The sequence below is a fragment of the Abrus precatorius genome, unplaced genomic scaffold, assembly GCF_003935025.1.
Source record: "Abrus precatorius isolate BTA unplaced genomic scaffold, Abrus_2018 Scaffold7, whole genome shotgun sequence".
NCBI classification, from domain to species: domain Eukaryota; kingdom Viridiplantae; phylum Streptophyta; class Magnoliopsida; order Fabales; family Fabaceae; genus Abrus; species Abrus precatorius.
This window is the reverse complement of record NW_020874417.1, coordinates 26706938-26726293: the sequence shown is the minus strand read 5'-3', so window position 1 is coordinate 26726293 and position 19356 is coordinate 26706938. Positions and strand designations below refer to the sequence as shown.

General features: G+C 30.4%; 2 protein-coding genes across 2 annotated transcripts; one reads left to right on the top strand and one right to left on the bottom strand.

Annotated features, from left to right (window-relative positions):
• Positions 1-4098: 4098 nt before the first annotated feature.
• On the bottom strand, positions 4099-6224 carry LOC113871688 (ribosomal lysine N-methyltransferase 3-like). Its single transcript, XM_027508786.1, has 3 exons — positions 5965-6224; positions 4962-5231; positions 4099-4732 (listed from the first exon to the last, which is right to left on the bottom strand). The coding sequence occupies exons 1-3, from the start codon at positions 6222-6224 to the stop codon at positions 4099-4101; spliced, it is 1164 nt and encodes a 387-aa protein (XP_027364587.1).
• A 111-nt stretch (positions 6225-6335) lies between these two features.
• On the top strand, positions 6336-11775 carry LOC113872127 (RAP domain-containing protein, chloroplastic). Its single transcript, XM_027509415.1, has 5 exons — positions 6336-6603; positions 6691-8640; positions 8745-8827; positions 9874-9972; positions 11429-11775. Exons 2-5 carry the CDS (start codon positions 6819-6821, stop codon positions 11474-11476), a joined length of 2052 nt encoding a protein of 683 aa, XP_027365216.1. The 5' UTR covers positions 6336-6603; positions 6691-6818; the 3' UTR covers positions 11477-11775.
• The last annotated feature ends 7581 nt before the right edge of the window (positions 11776-19356 follow it).

Here is a 19356-nt window from a genome sequence, read left to right as displayed (position 1 = left end):
TAAAAATATTTAAAAGTTAAATTATTATTATTCACACTTCTTATCTGTCACAAGCTAAAATATCATGTATACATCCAAGTGAGCCGGTCATTTTTCTATAATTTTGTAGTTAATTTTTTTAGATTTATTTATAAGAAATAATTATTACTTTTTTTTAAATATAAAAAATAATTTGTTAATGCATTAATTGCTAAGTTTTTTTTATTGATATCTTTGTTTATTGTAAAATTTGTGTTAACGAGGTACCAACTCTTTATACATAAAAATATATATGTTTATTTATTTATTTATTTTTGCTAATGAAATAGATATATTTATTTATCTAACATATGACAAACTAACTTAATCATTTAATACTATTAGTATTTCTAAAATAAGAATATAAATTTATAATATATAATTACTTTTTATACCATTTAATGAATTAGATACTTATTTTTTATAAACAGAATCGAAAATAGTATAATGTTAAAACTTATTTGTATTTTACAACCTAGTAGACACAGATGGAGAACACAACTGTTTTTTTTCTCATTTTATTTTAACTTTAGCTTTTTATTAATTTTTAGATTTTGCGATCAAATATTGCATTGTTTTGCGCAAGTCGATGTTATAGCTTTAACTCTTAACTTTCAGAAGTTGAATGATTAAAGAAGAGATAATCACGGATCTTGTTTTTCATCGAAAAATACTTTAATTTTGAGCATTTCGCCACCCTGAGTCCCATTTAAAGCTCAAAATCTGTAGTTTGACTTTGATTTAAAAGAAAATATATAACTTTTAATCATAAAATATATTCTTAGAAAATAATGTGTGATCTACAACAAGAAAAATTATTTATTATGTGCGACCAAAGATATTTGTATTGAAAATAATAATTCTTTAAGGGTGGATGTAGCATTCCACGATGATAGTATATAGTTCAAGTGTGAGATGGTCCTTGTAAAACGACAACCTGAACTCCTTGCAAATATCATGTTTAACATTAATATTTTTGTCGTTTTATTTAAAGCTTAACTTTCGAAAGCTTAGTGCAGTAATCAAATCTCCAATTTACCTTACCTAACTAATAATATCATGTATGATCATTACAACCTTTCACTCTCTTTATTTGTATTTTTATATTATGATTATTGTTGTACCCAAACAATGCTTACAACTGGCCACCAAAACATATTAATTATTCAACTCCATTTCGTAATAAAATAACATATTTTCCATTGGATCACTTTAAACGGTCTACACTAAAATTGCACCTAATTATAATCATTTGTTAATATTCTTTAGTTTACTGGATTCAGCTCAACCAATCCACGCTTTTCATTTTTATTAAGTATACATCACTTCAACCTATTCTATAGTCTCATGTCAACGATTTGTTTTTGGTTTTTTTTTTTTTTTCTTCAAAATTATACTCACTAACTTCTTTAACAAATGTTCCTTTTACCTTTTAGGAGCTGCATGGTTAAATTTCTAAGCCTCTTGAGTCATGTCCAATTAATAGTCTTAATCGTCGCAGCAATATATAAAAGTTGAAATACTGTTCTTCACATCTTTAATTAATTTGTCATCATATATGGCTTTAATCTAACTTAACTTTCTCCTAACTCCTTTTTATTTTTTTCGGATATGTTTAGCTCCAAACTTCTAGTTGTAAGAAAGCTGCATGATTAAAAGAAGAAGTAATCACGGATCTTGTTTCTCGTTCAAAAAATACATGTTGTTCAAGCATTACAGCAGAACCCTGAGGCCCCATTTAAAGTCTAAATTTTAGAATTAGTTCTAAAAAGTAAGAACTTTTCATCATAAAAGTATATTGCGACATATACAGTTTACGACAAGAAAAATGTTAATCATTTGAGACCAAAGATTTTGTATTAAAAAAAATGTCATAAGAAAGCCAAGACTAGCCACTTTACCCTTTTAAAACCTCCATTCAGCAAGATTTCCTATGCTTGATTCCTATATCAGAACATTTATTTTGTTGGTTTATATATATGTTGGTGCAACTACGATAGTTAAGAGGATCTTATCAATGTTTGTACTCTTCTCCACAAAAGCAACTCTCCTCTACCATGTGTACATATGTATACACCTCAAAAACTTTTTTATTTTGATTAGCAATTAATTATTGTATAAATCCTTATAATTTAAATGACTATAGATTAGCACAAAGGCTGATTAAACTAAAATGAGCTCTTCCTTGTAATTAATTCCCTAATTACCCTATCCCTTAAGCAAAAGTGAGCTAATTGGATTCAGAGCAAGAGAGTGAACAAGAACCCCTGCCCTCATGTTATTTTTTTTTATGGTCAACTCCCCTCCAGTTCTTAAGAATAACCCTTTAATTTTGGTCCAAGAATTAATCCCTTTTCTGGTGCAACGGTCCATTTTCTCTTGGTCAAGTCAACCATCATTGAATAACTTCCCATGAGTTTTTGGTGTAAGAATAACCCCTTAAAAAATGTCTCATTAACAAGAAAAACATCTGGACTGGACCAACCCTTCGAAGAGTGAAGACCAAAATGAAAAGGCCGAAAGAAACTAAAGCAAAATGTTGTATGGGCTCTGCCTAAACACCAAATCTAAGTGCAAATGGATGGACCAAAATCAGAAGTCCAAACCAGAATTGGCTTGACGCAGGCTGTTGATTCACGGAATGATGATGGAGGGTCTGCGAAGGTTAGAAAAAATACTTTAATTTTTTTATTATACTATAATATTGACCCAAAAAAAAGAAAAAATACTTTATTCAGTAAAAACAAAAAATAATTATAATAAAGTTTATTATTATTATTATTGTCGCAGTCGTCGTATAAGTTCTATTAATGTAATTCTGATATTTTTCTCTTTCATGAAAATTTTTATTTTGTATTTTTATATTAATACAAGAAGATCTTCATTCTGCGTAAATCAGTAAATGTGCCAGCGAATATCTGTAAGGAAAACGTAGATAAAGTTGTATAGTAGTGAATGTAAAACCAACGTGGATAGTGCTTTTAGTTCCATGATGGTAACTTGTGAAGTGTATCTGGTTGCTTTTAGTTTCATAAAATATTATATAAGATGTCTCGCATTTGTTAAAAATAAAGTAAGAAAATTTTTATAAGAGTTTATAAATTATTTTCTAAAAGAGAATTAGACTTAAATTTCTTAATATGATATCAGTATTTATCTAATTTGAATGTTGGACTACTCATGTATATTTAATTTTGTTGAATCACATAAAAATATTTAATTATGTAAACTTCAAGCATTAATAGAGTACTATTAAATGAGTAATATGATCGTCGGAAGGTTAAGATAAATTGTTTTAGTTCCTAAAAAAAGAAAATTAATAAAATATTTTAAAATATATTTCATTTATTGTGTTGGTTTTAAAGTCAATATCAATTACTTATTATTAACATTCTTATTTATGTGGTACCTTTAATGCTGTATAGGATGTTTATGTAGTGCTAGTATCTATATATTTTTTTCCTCTTCAAAGACTCACAGAGCATGTAAAGACAATACTCAATCAAAATTCAATCTCTCCATTATTGTGGTTGTGAATATTAAGGATAATGATATCATAAATCACTTCTATATTTGTGGATAAAATATTTGCTTCCGAATCATTTTTCAACATCTAATTTTCAGACACACTTCATTCTCAGTCATAGTACCTATATATGCCTTCACAACCATGTACACAAGTAGAAGACACTAATCAATATAAATTGTTACAGTTTCCTCCTTCAAAGATCGAGCATGTGTCTATTCTAAGATAAACACACGTTTTCTCTTTCCATACTCTTAAAATAACAAATCAGTTTGTCCCGTGACAATATTAAAAATAAAACATCCTAGTCCTTATATTCAATGAATAAAAGGGCTAAAATATTTCACATTTAGAGACTATTTGGTGACTCTTCTTCAAAGACCAAGTTAGGAGTGAATTCTTCCAGGGACAAAATTCGGCATTCACTCCACCAAAATCAAAATAAAGCATAGATGTTACGGCTTCTCATGGAAAAAAATAATAATAAAACAAACACCAAAAGATCAACAATTTTTCTTTGTTGTCCTTTCAACTTCTTCCTCGCAGAACTATGGTTACTGGTTAGTGGTTTTAAATGGCTTTGAAGCATAATTCCTGAGCTTTTGAAGGATCTTTCTTTCACTGATCCGCAGCATCAAAGAATGATGCTGCTTTTTTTCTCTAACATTACGACACCTTCCCAATGCCTCAATATCATCTTCAATTGATTTCAAACCGTAGAGACTCTCCTTCATATCAGCAAGTGACAGCAGAGCATCACTTACTTTTTTAGTCAGCAACGATTTATTGCTCATATTAAAGGTTTCCCTTGATAAGATATGATTATTCAAAAGAATGGTTTCACTTGATTCATGACAATTTCCAGCAATTGATACTGAAAGGTCTAACTTATGGTAGGCATCATCTGGTAATAAAATGATGTATAATAAAATGAGGAGCTCAATCTGCGGTTCTCCATCAAATGAGATCTCAAAATATTCACTGTTTTGGCTGCCACACGCAGAATAGCCTAACCTCCTCCAAAGGGAGGCTCTTGCTCTACCGTGGCGGTCAGAAAACAATGAAGAACACCATTGCAGTAACAGTTCCAAATCAATGTTCACAATATCATAGGAATTGTCTTGCTCAGTAAATCCATATCTATGAAGCAAAGCAGCATTACCCAATAACTCGTAAGTATTAAATACCAGATAGGCAAGAGTAGCATAAAAGAAAATTATATCTAATATCTTGCATCAAGAGTAGCATAGCAACTTTGGCAGTCATTGAACATTTCAAATTAAAATGAAAAACATTTCCAAAATTATCAGAACAATAAATAAACATATATTACCGAGTTTCATTTATGTGATTACGCAAGACTAATTACTTATCCACGAAAGTTAAGAAAATCACATAACTGAGGAAAATTCTGACCTCGGCTCCACTGCTGACATCTGTTATCATAATCATCTCCAGCATTGAAGTATCACCCTCAGTAACTGAAGAACTATTCGACTCACTAACAATGCAGTTCCCAACATGAGCAGTCTCTAACGCAGTCACATCTATAGAGGAATTTTGAGCCAATGCTGCTTCATCAACAATGCCCTCATCATTGTTAGAACCATCAACATCAGTATCAGATTCATAATTAGAGGGCATAGCAGTGAAATGCACATCCTCTGCACCCGTTTTATGATTGAATCTAGAGCAAAGCACGTTATAGACATTATTAGAATAGGAAAGCCTTCATATCTAGATCACAAACATAACAAGGAAACACAGACACTTCAATATAAGTAGTTGTGTCATGTTGACACTTAGAATACTCTAAATTACATTTTACATTTTTCTTTTACTTTTATTTTGTAAAACTTCTATAAAAATACTAATGGGAATATTACAATAATTAGATAAACTGCAACAATTTTTTAATGTCTACAGTGATTCATTTAAAAGTTAAAGTATCATTTCTATCTTTTGAATTATATTTGTATCTTATGCTAATTTTATACGTTGTATTATAATTGTGTTGTGTCCTATTATTTTTAAAATTTTGGAAATCCCCATATCTCTGTGTCACATTGCATTTGTATCATGTTTGAGCTTTTTAGCACATAAATCACTTTATGCAGATTACACATACTCCCAGTCTCTCTGGAAAGTTTGGCTTTTCCTCTTATGTAAATTAAAAACCTCAAAAGATATTGATGAACCATAGCAGTTCTTGAATAGTATACTAACACAAGCAGGCATTACTTTCTAGACAGGATAAATTTCTCAGGATCCACTAAACTTGAAAAGGCTTTAATGCTAGCACTCAAAATTATCATTCAACCAAGATTAAAGAATTGCACACTTCCTTAAAAAATAGCAAATAAAGGGGTACTCTGAAACTATAAAAGAAAATCAAGTTCAATACCAGAGGCTTTACTTACAAATCTGCCAGGGAAAGCATGCCATGACCATGATAATCATCAATCTCAAAAGATCGTGAAGATATAAGACTTTTCGCTGCAAAGTATTGTTCGATACAAAAGAATTTTGGGTTAAGCTTTGGAGGTGCTAAATCCAATAGGGGAAGAATACTCTCTTTCCAGTCCTCATGTATAAGACCTTTGTCTTCTTGCACTGCGTTTCCGGCCGTCGCGCTGGGAATCGCGCCCAAAAAACAGACAATATCTCGGAGCAATTTCATCCGCGGTCAAATATCGAATTTACCCTTCCTTTCTGAACGTTGGGCAGGGGGCAATCTTGGGATTTCGCCCCCTACATTCCTGATATCTTCTCGTAAGCTGGCCGTAAGCGTAAGTCTCATTCTCATCTCTCAGTTCTCCTAGTTCTCTTCTTCTTCATCTTCTGCCACATCCTCGTTTCCGGTTTTCTTCTTTATCTCCGGCGAAACTTTTGACGCCGATAGCAGTCATTTTCTTCATCTCTGGCGAAGCTTCCGACGTGACCCAAACGTTTGCTGGTCGTCTTCTTCAACTCCGGTGAAGCTTCCGACGCGACTCAGACATTTACCGGTCATCTTCTTCAGCTCCGGCGAAACTTCAGGCGAACCTCCACGTTTTCCGGTGACTGACCATTCTTCTGCAGTTTTTTTGCTATTCTTTTTCAATTACGATGATAGTTGTTGCATTTCATGACTGCGACTTTTGCAGGAACCCCTGTTATGAGTTATTGATTGCTGTTTATAAGGAGGGAACTGGGAAAGACTACAGTTTTTATTGAGTTGCATGGTCAAACCGGTTTGATTAATTTGTTTTCTTTTTGAGGATAAGGAAAGAGTATGGAAGGGTTATTGAATTCTTTGCTAAACCAAAGTTGTTTAAAACCCTTTGGTTTTGCTCCAAGACTTAGTTATAATTTTCCAGAGATCACGAGAAATAGGCATTTAAATCGAGAACCCAAGTCTTGCACCCTGAGAAGTAATTGCGCACGTTTAGGTAGAGACACTACCACTGGCTCCAGAGGAGCCAGTGTTACTGCACTGGATGGTGATGATAAAGGAGAGGAGTCTAATATGGACTGGGAAGTGGAGTTCCTTGGGGAACTGGATCCATTTGGTTACCGGGCTCCTAAGAAAAGGGGAAAAGAACAGAGGTCAAAGTTGCTTGATAATACTGACGGAATGGATTGGTGTGTGAGGGCAAGAAAGAAGGCACTGAGATCAATTGAAGCGAGGGGCATGACTGATGTGATGGAAGATTTAGTCGCAGTGAAGAAGAAAAAGAAGAAGGGTAAGAAGAAGTTGGAGAGCAAGAAGAAAATTGTTAAGAAAATTGAGGACATGGAAGATGATCTTGAGTATAGTTCGGAGGAAGACTTGCCACAGCCTATGCAACCTGTGAATGATTTTGGTGATTTGAAAAGGAGGGTGAGTATGTTTGCTGATGGAATGTTTGTAGAAAAGAAGGAAAAAACAATGGAAGAATTTGTCAATAGGCTTTCTCAATTCTCTGGGCCATCTGACCATAGAAAAGAAGTCAACTTGAACAAAGCAATTACAGAAGCACAGACTGCAGAGGACGTCTTGGAGGTTGCTTATGAAATAATTGTTGCAGTTGCGAAAGGTCTTAGCCCCTCACCTCTGTCCCCCTTGAACATTGCTACTTCTCTTCATCGCATTGCTAAAAATATGGAGAAGGTTTCTATGATGAGAACTCGAAGACTGGCTTTCGCTCGACAAAAAGAGATGTCTATGCTTGTGGGCATTGCAATGACAGCCTTACCCGAATGCTCTGCTCAAGGAATTTCTAACATATCTTGGGCATTGTCTAAAATTGGAGGTGAATTACTTTATATTTCAGAAATGGATAGAATTGCGGAAGTTGCACTGACCAAGGTTCAGGAATTCAACTCTCAAAACATTGCTAATATTGCTGGTGCTTTCGCATCAATGCAGCACTCTGCTCCTGATCTCTTCTCCGAGTTGTCCAAAAGGGCTTCAGACATAATTCATACCTTCCAAGAACAAGAACTTGCTCAGCTTTTGTGGGCTTTTGCTTCTCTGTATGAGCCTGCTGACCTTGTATTTGATTCTTTAGACACAGTCTTCAAAGATCCTTGTCAATTGAAAGGTTATATTAGTGGAAAGACATCAAATAATGATGTACAAGTCAGTGTTGATAGAAGTGGTGCCTCAAATGGATCTCTTGGTTCTCCTATACTAACTTTAAGTAGGGATCAGCTTGGGTCTATTGCTTGGTCCTATGCTGTCCTTGGACAAATGGATAGGAGATTCTTCACTTATGTCTGGAAAACTCTCAGCCATTATGAGGAACAAAAGATTTCAGAGCTGTATAGGGAGGATATCATGTTTGCTTCTCAGGTTCATCTTGTAAACCAGTGCTTGAAGCTTGAATACTCACATCTTCAGTTGTCATTATGCGGTGAGCTCGAGGATAAAGTTGCTCTTGCTGGAAAAACTAAAAGGTTTAATCAGAAAATAACTTCATCATTTCAGAAAGAGGTTGGACGTCTACTTATTAGCACTGGCCTGGAATGGGTCAAAGAATATGTTGTGGATGGATACACTTTGGATGCTGTGCTAGTTGATAAGAAGCTTGCTTTGGAGATTGATGGTCCAACTCATTTCTCGAGAAATACTGGTGTGCATCTTTTGTTTACATATATGAAATTTGTAACTGTTCTTTTTTACCCACTTGAGTCTTGACTAACCAATTTATTATTTTATCATCGTTGCCTATTGTAGGTGTTCCGTTAGGACATACCATGTTAAAACGCCGATATGTCACTGCTGCTGGTTGGAAAGTCATCTCATTATCCTATCAGGAGGTGAGCTCTCCTATTTCATGTTTCAGTTAATACTTACCCACTTTTAATCCGCTAACAATTTTCATCATACAAAATAAAACAGAATAAAAAACAGGAATTTGATCATATATGTTAGCACACATCTTTATCAGTTAGCACATTGTTATCAACACCTGTGCCATACAGAACTCAGTAACAAGAGTATGTATCATCTAGGTAAATCTATTCTTGGCAACTTATGTGCATTTGGCATACCTTTAGAGCGATTGTCTTTCAAATTGCACTCAACATCAGCAGAAACATTCTGTCATAACTCTACACCTGTCATTTTTCCAAATTTTGTTGAGCAAACCATATCAATATATTAACCTGATGGTGTTAAATTGTTTCACCCTCAAACACATGACCTCTTTGTCAGTATCACTATCACAATAAGCTATAACCAATACCTGCGACATGTCCTGACCTTAGAATGTTGCAACCTTCCCCCTTGCTTCCTGCTAAATTGTCATTTTATGTTCCAAAAATCACATCCTCTAAGATGCTCATTTCTAAATTTTATATGTATAAAAAAATTCTAATGAAAAAGTAACCTTAATTATAAATATTTTCACTTCAAATACAATTACCTCTAAAAAAACGTATATATCATGGTTATTTTACACCAACATACACAATGCTGGCTGTAATTAAAGTAGACATGTTTACTCTCAGGTTGTAGTTTATTTTTCATTACTAATCTGTTCAAAATCACAAGGACATTGTTGCCTAGCTTTTTGTTATATAAGTGATACAACATTAATGGTGCGAATCCTGTATACATAATTCATTTCATGAACGTTTATTAATTAATCCACTGTGATATCAACTTAAATAGCAAGAAATGTGGAGACAATCCTTGCAACCAAGATGCTGTAGATATTACAGATGAATGTGCATGTGTCTGCATGAAATAACATTATTGTTCTTTTTCCTCAACCAGATGCTTTAAGGACTTTGTTATTGATAGGAATCTTGTTTTGTCCTTGAAGATTTTATTGACGTTACTTTAGTGCTCATTCTTGTAGTGGGAAGAACTTCAAGGAGCATTTGAGCAAGTAGAGTACCTTAGGAACATTCTCAAAAATCATATAGATGAAGGATATGCCAAAACTACATTGACTGAGGTAAAGTGATCCAATGCTGCTTTTCACAAGCATAAGGAGGTATCAGATATGAATTTTTTTGTTATGCTCCCTAGAGAAATTTTAGTAAAGGGGATGTATATTTCTTAGAAATTTTACATTTCAAAAGCATATAAATATCATTTCCTCCTCCTCCTCTTCACACCTTTTTGTAGTAAAATATCTTAGTCCCTGAAATCAACACCACAGATGAATTTGGTTTTTGGCAATGCAAATTCAGTCCTTGACTGACAATTGTAAATCAATTTGGTCCCTGAAATTCGTATTATTGATAAATTTGGTCTCTAACATGATAAAATAAGTCAATTTAATCCCTAAACCTAAGTGCCTGCAAAGGACCCAGTGCGATTTATTTATCTTTTTGGCTGTGCTAACTTTTTAAAGTTAGATTCTCATTTTGCCATTGTGGGTAGTATCAGCTTCTGTTGAAGCGAACACATACTGGCTCCATTCCTGTCTCTTTACAAGTAATTATGATGTTAATTTGAGCTAAGCGGAGACTCCATTGTCCCTGGAAATGAGAGAAATATGATATCATTTGATCATCAGTGCTCAGACCTTTGATGAGCCTTTCACTCATTAGCTTTACTCCCTTGAACAAATAAAAGGCATAGATTTTTATTAAAAGGCTATTGTATTGTTAATGATCCATGAAAAACCAAACAAAATGATATATTAAAATAACTGGCTCTTTAGTAGAAGCACAGAAGTGGCCACTTTCTTTTTTAATGTCAATAATCCATAATGCCCATAGAATTGTCTTCTAACTCAATTCCCCAATTCTATGTTAGGGATCAACTTCTTGTGTAAAGTTTCGGAAATGTTTGCGTTTGGTAATTTTATTTCTTAATTGGCTGCTCTCTCTCATACTCAGTGACTTGTGATTTAAGGACTCAGATACCTGTAAATGTTGTATTAATTGGGGGAGCATAGTGTTCGCACAGAAGTTATTTGTGTATTCGCTAATCTTTAGTTTGAAGAGTTGATAACTCTGATCTGTCAATTGTACATAATTTGATTAAATGATTTATAGCTTAGTGATAACAACTTAAGAATTAAAGAAAACAAATGTAGGAATAATGTTGTAACACCCCCTCACGTCCCCCAACCCCAACCCAATCTATGTATGTATATGTAGAGAGAGAGAAAGAGTATCGTCTCATCTCTGAAATGGATGATGATTACGCTGAGAGATGGAAGTTGCAACACTATGAACTCATCTAAGGATTTAACAATCTGTTTCATTCTAGCATTTTGTGAATAATCTAACTGATGTTTCATGCACTAAATATCTATTCATGTCTTACTACTTCTTGATTAATTTTCGTCTAGTTATCAGTCTAATGTTTTGTGAGTGTTTGCTGGTTTTAAGAAGATTCACATGGCCTAGGTGTTCTTGATATTGACTTGCTTAGCTGAATTAAAAAAATGTACTTAGCTTTCAACAAAACCATGTTCATCAAAGAGGGAACATCCATCGATATAATGCGGAATGAAGATGGGTGGAATATGGCAGGTGAAGACGTACTAGATTCTGACCTTCGGTTCATCTTTGGTTTCCCGTTTGAGGAGCCGAAGTTATTTTACTGCTAAAACTTTACTTCTACCATGTTGGGAGCCATTAAGCCAATGCGAATCCAAAGCTGTAAAAGGACACATGCAATCATAGTTAGGTAGGTAGGCATGGCTAAGAGTGCTCCAAGTACTTGTTAAAGAATAACTACATTTAACACTACTAATATTTTTTAAATACATTGATTGTCTTGCATTTGCAGGATAAAAATGTCTATGGTTGCATAATGAATTCAGTAATATGCTGTATATTGTAAAGGACTTGATTGAGTGCTGATAATTGGCATGTTGGTGCAAGTGTGTATTTTTCCTTCTCTTTGGATGTGTGAATTCAATAATGTGTGATGAATTGGTGATTTTATTTTTTATCTTGTAGCGCCAAAACCACATCACCATATGAGATGTGTGTTGCTTTGGGTAGCTTAAATATGCAAGTGACTTATTAGTGGTTGCACTGCACATTCATAAATGCGATAGGATTTGAAATTTGATGGATTTTTATCAAACCTTGAGGGAAGAAACTTTGAATAAATTTATTTTTGTTTTATTTATTTACCGATTAAAATATGATAATGTTAATACAATAAAAATAATATAGTCAAAATAATTGAAATCCTTATATATAGCTTTAAAGTGATGTTATTTTTGTTGACAAAAGAAAGTGGGGATTATTCTAAAATAGATGAAATATTTATTAGTCTAACTTGGACATAGAATTGTGAAATAGATGGGCTTGTTCAGACTAACTTTAATGATTCCATCTTTTACTACTGTCTTCGTTTCACATTTCATTCACAAATCCATACAACGGCTTCATCGAACGGTTCCACCGTCTACATTCTCAACTTGGGTGAAATTTCGAGACACATGAAAAAATGCTCACTAAAAATTTTGTATAACTCATGAAAAAAATTATTTACTGATTTTTGCTGAACAGGTATGTCGATACCATTCCTTCACATTTTAAATCTTCCTTTTTGGTACCTTTTTTATGAGTTTTATCATATTAATCTTTAAAGAGTGGATCTTAGCTCGTAAATATGTCGGTTACTATGTTTTAAATTTTTATATAAAAAAAAAAGATAATATCGAAAGAATTAATTTGAAAGATCACTATTTAAAAATTTGATATGCATTTAAAAATGATATTTTAAAATTGAACTGAGTGAAATTGATTATCTAGTTGATAAATAAAATAAGTTGACCAAAAAGAGGTTGATAAAATATAATCACTTTTAAAATATACACATATTATATATGTATATATTTAAAAGTTTTATAGGTACTATTCCAGAATCAAGTCTACTCAATGAAAATGTTTAAAACTTTTGCTTCTCTTAAAATTAATTTTTAATTCTGTATAAAGGAGACAATTAATGTCTACTTGAGTTAACTTTACTTAAATATGGGCACACATCTCAGGAATTGTAAACTGCAAATTTTTTGCCTTTTTCCAAACAGAGTTTGCGGCTCATTTCATGGTGTATTAAAACTGTCAAAAAGGCTAAGAAGTCCAATAGTCAGTTTTACTTAACTCTGAATTAATCTATCCAGCCCTACCCCCATATTAATTACAAAAACTAAATTATTTAGCCTATAATATGCAGTTAAGGTGGAGATATCATAGGTTAGCCCTGATCGTACCAAAGTTATACGAACTTTAATCTCAATTCTCTAAACACTCTCAAATCCTAATACTTGTATTGCGTTTGCTTTCTCTTACTATCATTATCATATGCTAATACTGTAATTCTTAATTTCACTTTCCAAATCCAAGAGGAGTTGGAACACGAGCTGAAGAGAAGTAGAGCTTAGTTCAATTTTCAGTCGAAAACAAGTTTTGGTGTTCGACCAGGAACCATGTCTTTTACTTCACCTCCTCTTCCTCAAAATTTGATCAAATGTTTGAATTTTTATGTGAGGATTTTCATTCTTTTCTATCTATCGGTAGCATTTAGATTTCAATGGTATGGGTTTTTTTTATTTGTCTGTAATGGAATGTGGTTTTTTAGAAGCCTTTGGTCCAACATTCTCGGAGTTCTTAGTCAATGAAAAAATTGGAACAAGTTAGGAGACAATATAAGGAATTATGAAGATTGCATAATGCGTAGCAAGAAATTCAAGGCTCTCTAGTCGTTAGTTGATAATTCAGAATCTAAATTCTCAATTTGAAGTGTTTAATATTACTTATTATAAGAAGTGTTAGAATATTAGTTCTCAAATTTTTACCTACCATGTTTTTGTTAACTACAGCTTTGAGGTTTTTACTATGTCAGGGACATATTCTGCACTGTCCTTACTTTATGACAACTTAAATCATAGTTTTATTTTGCTACGGTGAATGAAATATGCATTTGATGTGATTAAGTATGCGAGCTGTCATTAATTAAATTTGGTAATATGGAGTATTTTAAGACTTTGGCTTCTGAGTTTATACTGACCTCAAATTCCATGATACTTTAACATGAATTGCTCATTTTCATGTGATGTTATTCTTAAGGTCACAATGGACTGAATAAAATATTTTGACCCATAAAGTCTTAATCTTAACCCTAGTTTTGTGGACTTTTTGATCGTAACGCACATAAGTTTGACACCTCAACCCATCATGTATAAAGACGAAGATCCTAGAGATACATGCATGCATAAATTAAAAAGAGGTGCATGAGAAATTGAGAATGGTACAGGATAAGGTACCATACTTAGCTTATGAATTGAGGTATGCTGACCCATAAGATGGCGTCTCTCCATGGATACAGCCAAAAACTATTGAACCATAATTTATAGACCCACAACTTGTCTATAATTTAGTTGATTCTTGATTGTATACGTGTGTTGAATTCAGCTGCATTTTGCGTCCTTCTCAGAACCCCACGTTCTCACATTCAATATATTTTTATCCTATTAGGTTCTTCCAATATCAAATTGGAACAAACCAGGAAATTGGGGAATCAGTTTTGGAAAGTTAAATAGGAAAAAAGAAAAAACAAAGAAATTTATATTGAAGACTACAAATACGGTCCACCAATTATTTTTGGTATCATCCTCCCAAGCAGACTCAGACAAATGGGGGGCATCTTATAATGCAAAAGAAACAAGAGACCAATAGACAAAAAATTTACTCATGGGGTTTCGCCCTTGTTAACAATGTTCTTGTTAGGGGAAGCAATTGAATGTGATCTAGATCTTTTTTTGCTTTCTCTAATGCACAAAGAATCAAACAGCATTTCTTATGTACCATAGCCAGCTAATTCAATCTTCTAAAGAGTGTTTGGCGTTGGCATGTCTCTAGGGTCTACCAATTTCATATTTTGTTTAAATGTTGGTGTTTCTTTTCTTAATTTAATATAAACCTATAGATTTTGGCCTAAAAGTTGGTCTTTGGATGTTGAAAACAAGGCCATTTTAAGTTAGATTGACCAACGGAGTCATTTAATTAAGAGACAAAACTCACCAAAAGAATCATTTTTCTTTTCTATTATTTAGATTAATTGTCTTCATGCATGTCTTTGTACAGATTTTATGTTTTATATAAATTTCATCAAGATTTAATGTTTCATAAAACATATACTGCAATTTATTTAGGTTACTTGAAAAAACATTTGTAATTAAGTATCTTGTTCTTTTTCCAAGTCGTTTTCATTTATAACATACTCCTTTAATAAACGTTTATATACTCTATGTTGCACGTAAAGAAATCAAATCATGTGTTTTGCAAACCTGTAAATGCTAATTAATTTATATCTAAATAATGATACATGTATGGTTATACTAATTATTGATTGACATAGGTACTAGTACAAATCCGAGTCAATCGTATAAACATGTATATAAATTAACATATGAATATTGTTGTTTTGTACGAAAAGAAAGATAATGAAATTGCGATTTTGTACAAAAAGTGCAAGCAATGCTTTTTTAGTTTTTCGTATTCTTTCTTTTCGTCCAAAATAACCACTCTACTTAACATTTAACGGCTTTCTTTTAGCCTAAATAGGGTAAGTTAAAGAAAAAAAAAATCTCAAAATACGCTTCAGCAAAAAAAATTTTTTTTACTAAGATAAAGAATGACCCGTAAAAAAAGTATCATTACTAGAAGTGATCATCGGTCAGTTTTGGGTGGGTTCGAATTTAAAAGCTAGGAGTGTTCAAAAAATTCAGTTTTACAAATCCAATCCATAACTAATATTAAACTAGTTTTAAAAATCTAGATTTATATTAAACTGATTTTTTTATTAACTGTATTTGTGTAACTGGTTTAGTATCCAAATCCATTTTCTAAAACTGAATTTTTTTTTTTAGTTATCTAAATCCATATGTATATGTATAAAGCCATTATCTTATATATTTACTTATTAAATTTTTGTGTTATATTAGTTTATAAAATTTTATAACTATATTTTACCATTAATATTTTTTAATTAATTTTTATAATTAAAATTAAAATATTTAAAATAATTAAAGATATTAAAATATAAAAAATATTTTTAAATTAATGACTACTGTTTTCTTATATTTATGTTTACTTTTTAACTTTTTAATATTATAATAATTTTATTATTATTTATATTATTAATTTTTATTTTTATAAGTTTTAATTTTAACTTTCACTATAAACTTTATTCATTAAAATTAAGTTAAAAATAATAATAAATATTTTATACACTTCTATAAAATATAATATATTGATAAATATTGTTCAAATCTTTTTGAAATACACTGATTTAATACAACGTTTTATATAATAAATTAGTTTTACCTTAAAAAAAATTTTATAAATGTATTGAAAATCAATTTTACGTTAAAAATTAAATTTAAAACTAGTTGTAAACACCAAAATTTTGATTTAAAATTTTTTATTTAAAAAAAATCTGAATTCTAATATTACAAAAGAAGAATGGAATCAAAAGGTTTTAAAGAAAAAAATAAAAATTTGTCTTAATAAAATAGGAAAATTTCAGAATTAATTTTTAAAAGAAAAATAGAACATGACAAATAATCAAACTCTTGAACTAATGCTACTTTATTAAAAAGGGAAAATTTATAATTTTTGGCCTTTTGTGAAAACCCTAGCAATAAAAGAAAAAAGAATCATGGATCAAAGGGGGCTAAAAAAATTTTGAGAGGAGGCATTGTTAAACTTGGAGAGAAAAAAGAGAAAATATAGAGAAAGGAAGGTTAGTGGAAAGGAGGAAGAACAAGAGGCAAGCAAAAAATTTTCAAGAACATCAAGTAAGCTTCATCATACATTTTATACATTTTTCTTCTTCATACATATTTATATTTTGAATAAACATTTTCTATATCAAATCAATCCCAAATGACAAAAAAAAAAAGTTTCAAACCACCACTTCAAACATCCATGTCTCACCACCTCACCACCCATTCCTCCATCTATCATCATCTACAAACACAAAACTCACCATAAAAAACTCTTTTCCTACCTTGTCTCATTCCTCTTTCTTTTGCTCTCAATAACCTTCATCACTCAAAACCATGGCCTCCATTAACCTCACCTCCACCCTTTCATAATTTTTTTATTTTTCTTGGAGAAAAGCACACCCCTAACCCTAAAGTTTTTCCCTCTCAAATCTGAAAATTTAAAATTTGGGACCATTTTATCCTTTTTTTATTTTTTATTGTTTTTTTTGTCCGAATTTTTTATTTATTTTATTTTTATCATTATTTAGTTCAACATATAATTTATTGTTTTAGTTTTATTTATTTATTCATCATCATTATTATTTGTTATTATGATAATTATTAATTTATTTAATGAATGAGTTCTTATTATTTATTTTTATTTTTTTATGTTAACCTTGTTTAAATTATTTTATTTTATTTTATTTTATTTTATTTATTTAAAATCTCTTGATACCGTTTACTTTACAATATCATATTTGAGTTGGTTTTTTTTTTTTATCTCATTTTAACATTAACAATAAATTATTTCCTTTTTTTATATTTCATTATTTATATCTTACTTTTTAGGATTTTTATCTTTTATTTTATTTATTGTATATTTGTATCATATTAATGCGATTTAATTTTATATTTATGATTACTTTATCTTATATTGTGAATACTAAATTACTTATTTTTTTGTATAATTAATTAATAAATAATAATATAATTGTATCAATTTATAATACTAACGTATAGCTTCTCTATCGTCATGTATTATAAATTGATAAAGTCTATGTGTACCTACGTTACCAAGACTTTATGCAATATTAATTTATTACATATTATCATTAATTAATTAGTTAACCACTTTAATAATAATGCAAGATGTATTTCTCTTCTAAATACTAACTTACAAATTAATCAACTAATTTAAATCTAAATTGTTTTATTAAGAAATAATTTATAATGCTAATGTGTAGCGACTCTACCTTTATGCGTTATAAATTGTCAAAATCTATGTGTACCAACATTACCTTAGATTTTATATAATATAAATCTCTCAAATAAAATTTTTAATATTTTTATTAAATGAGTATCTTCTTTAATCAATTCAAATAAAATTATTTTTTATTAAGATAGAATTAATTTCATATTTTAAATTTTCTTAAGTCATATTTCAAATTTTGATAAATTAAATTACTATAATTTCTTCATTTTATAAATTTTTATAATATCGATGTGTAATTTACATTGCCTTCGATAATTTAATAAATTATAAGAGGTTTATGTATAGCTTACGCTATCTTAAATTTTTTTCAATATTAATCATAATCAAAATTCAAATTCAAATACTCCATTTACGAATAAAATATTTCTTAACGATTTGTAGTATAGTTGTGTGATCTTCCTTCACTTTCTGTATTATTTTCTCATAGGGTACATGTATAACTGCATTATCTTGTATCCTAAACATTATAATTTTACGAAAATAATTTTAATTTTAAAATAATTTTTTCTTTTACTAAACTTAATTATAATCAACTAATTTCATAATTTTTAGATAGAATTACGTGGCTTTGAGTTCCTCATTGCACTTGGGGATAGGTAGGAGCGGGAACCGAACCCGTCAAGTCAAAATAATTTTTAAAATAACCCAAATAATATTTCAATAAATAATATTTCTTCTTTTAAAATAAAATAATTAATGTTTAGGGATTAAATAAATATTTTTCAAAATTAGAATGAATTTGCACAATTAATTTTAGGTAACCATTTTTAAACAGACGTTGTAGGGTGCTAATACCTTCCCTACACGTAAATGACTCTCGAACTCATTTTTGGTTTCAAAGATCGTATTATATTTAAGTTTTTTCCAAGTTTTTTTCTTAAAATAAACTTTGGTGACGACTCCTCTGATATTTTGAACAATATTTGTTTTTCGCCGTACCGTTGCTATCGCCTGGTTGCGACACTAGTTTCAACAAAAATTAAATTTAAAATTAATTTTAAAGTAAATTTAAATTTCAAAACTGTTTTTGAACTGATTAAAAAATAAAATAAAATAGTTTAAAATTTAACTCATATAATTAATTTATATGATGAATAGATGATAAAAACTAGAATATATTTAAATATTTATTACTTTAATAAAATATTAAAAATATTATTAATAAATTAAAATATACGCGAATATTTTTTTTAATATGTATTATTAATTCTTTTTAGAGATGTAATGGATTAAAGTAATATATATATATATATATATATATATATGCAAATATAATGTTATTTTGTTTATTATAAAATTATAATATACTTTTATTATACGGTAAAAATGGTTTAAAATCAGTTTTAAACCAAATCTAAATTTTAAAACTAAATTTAAAC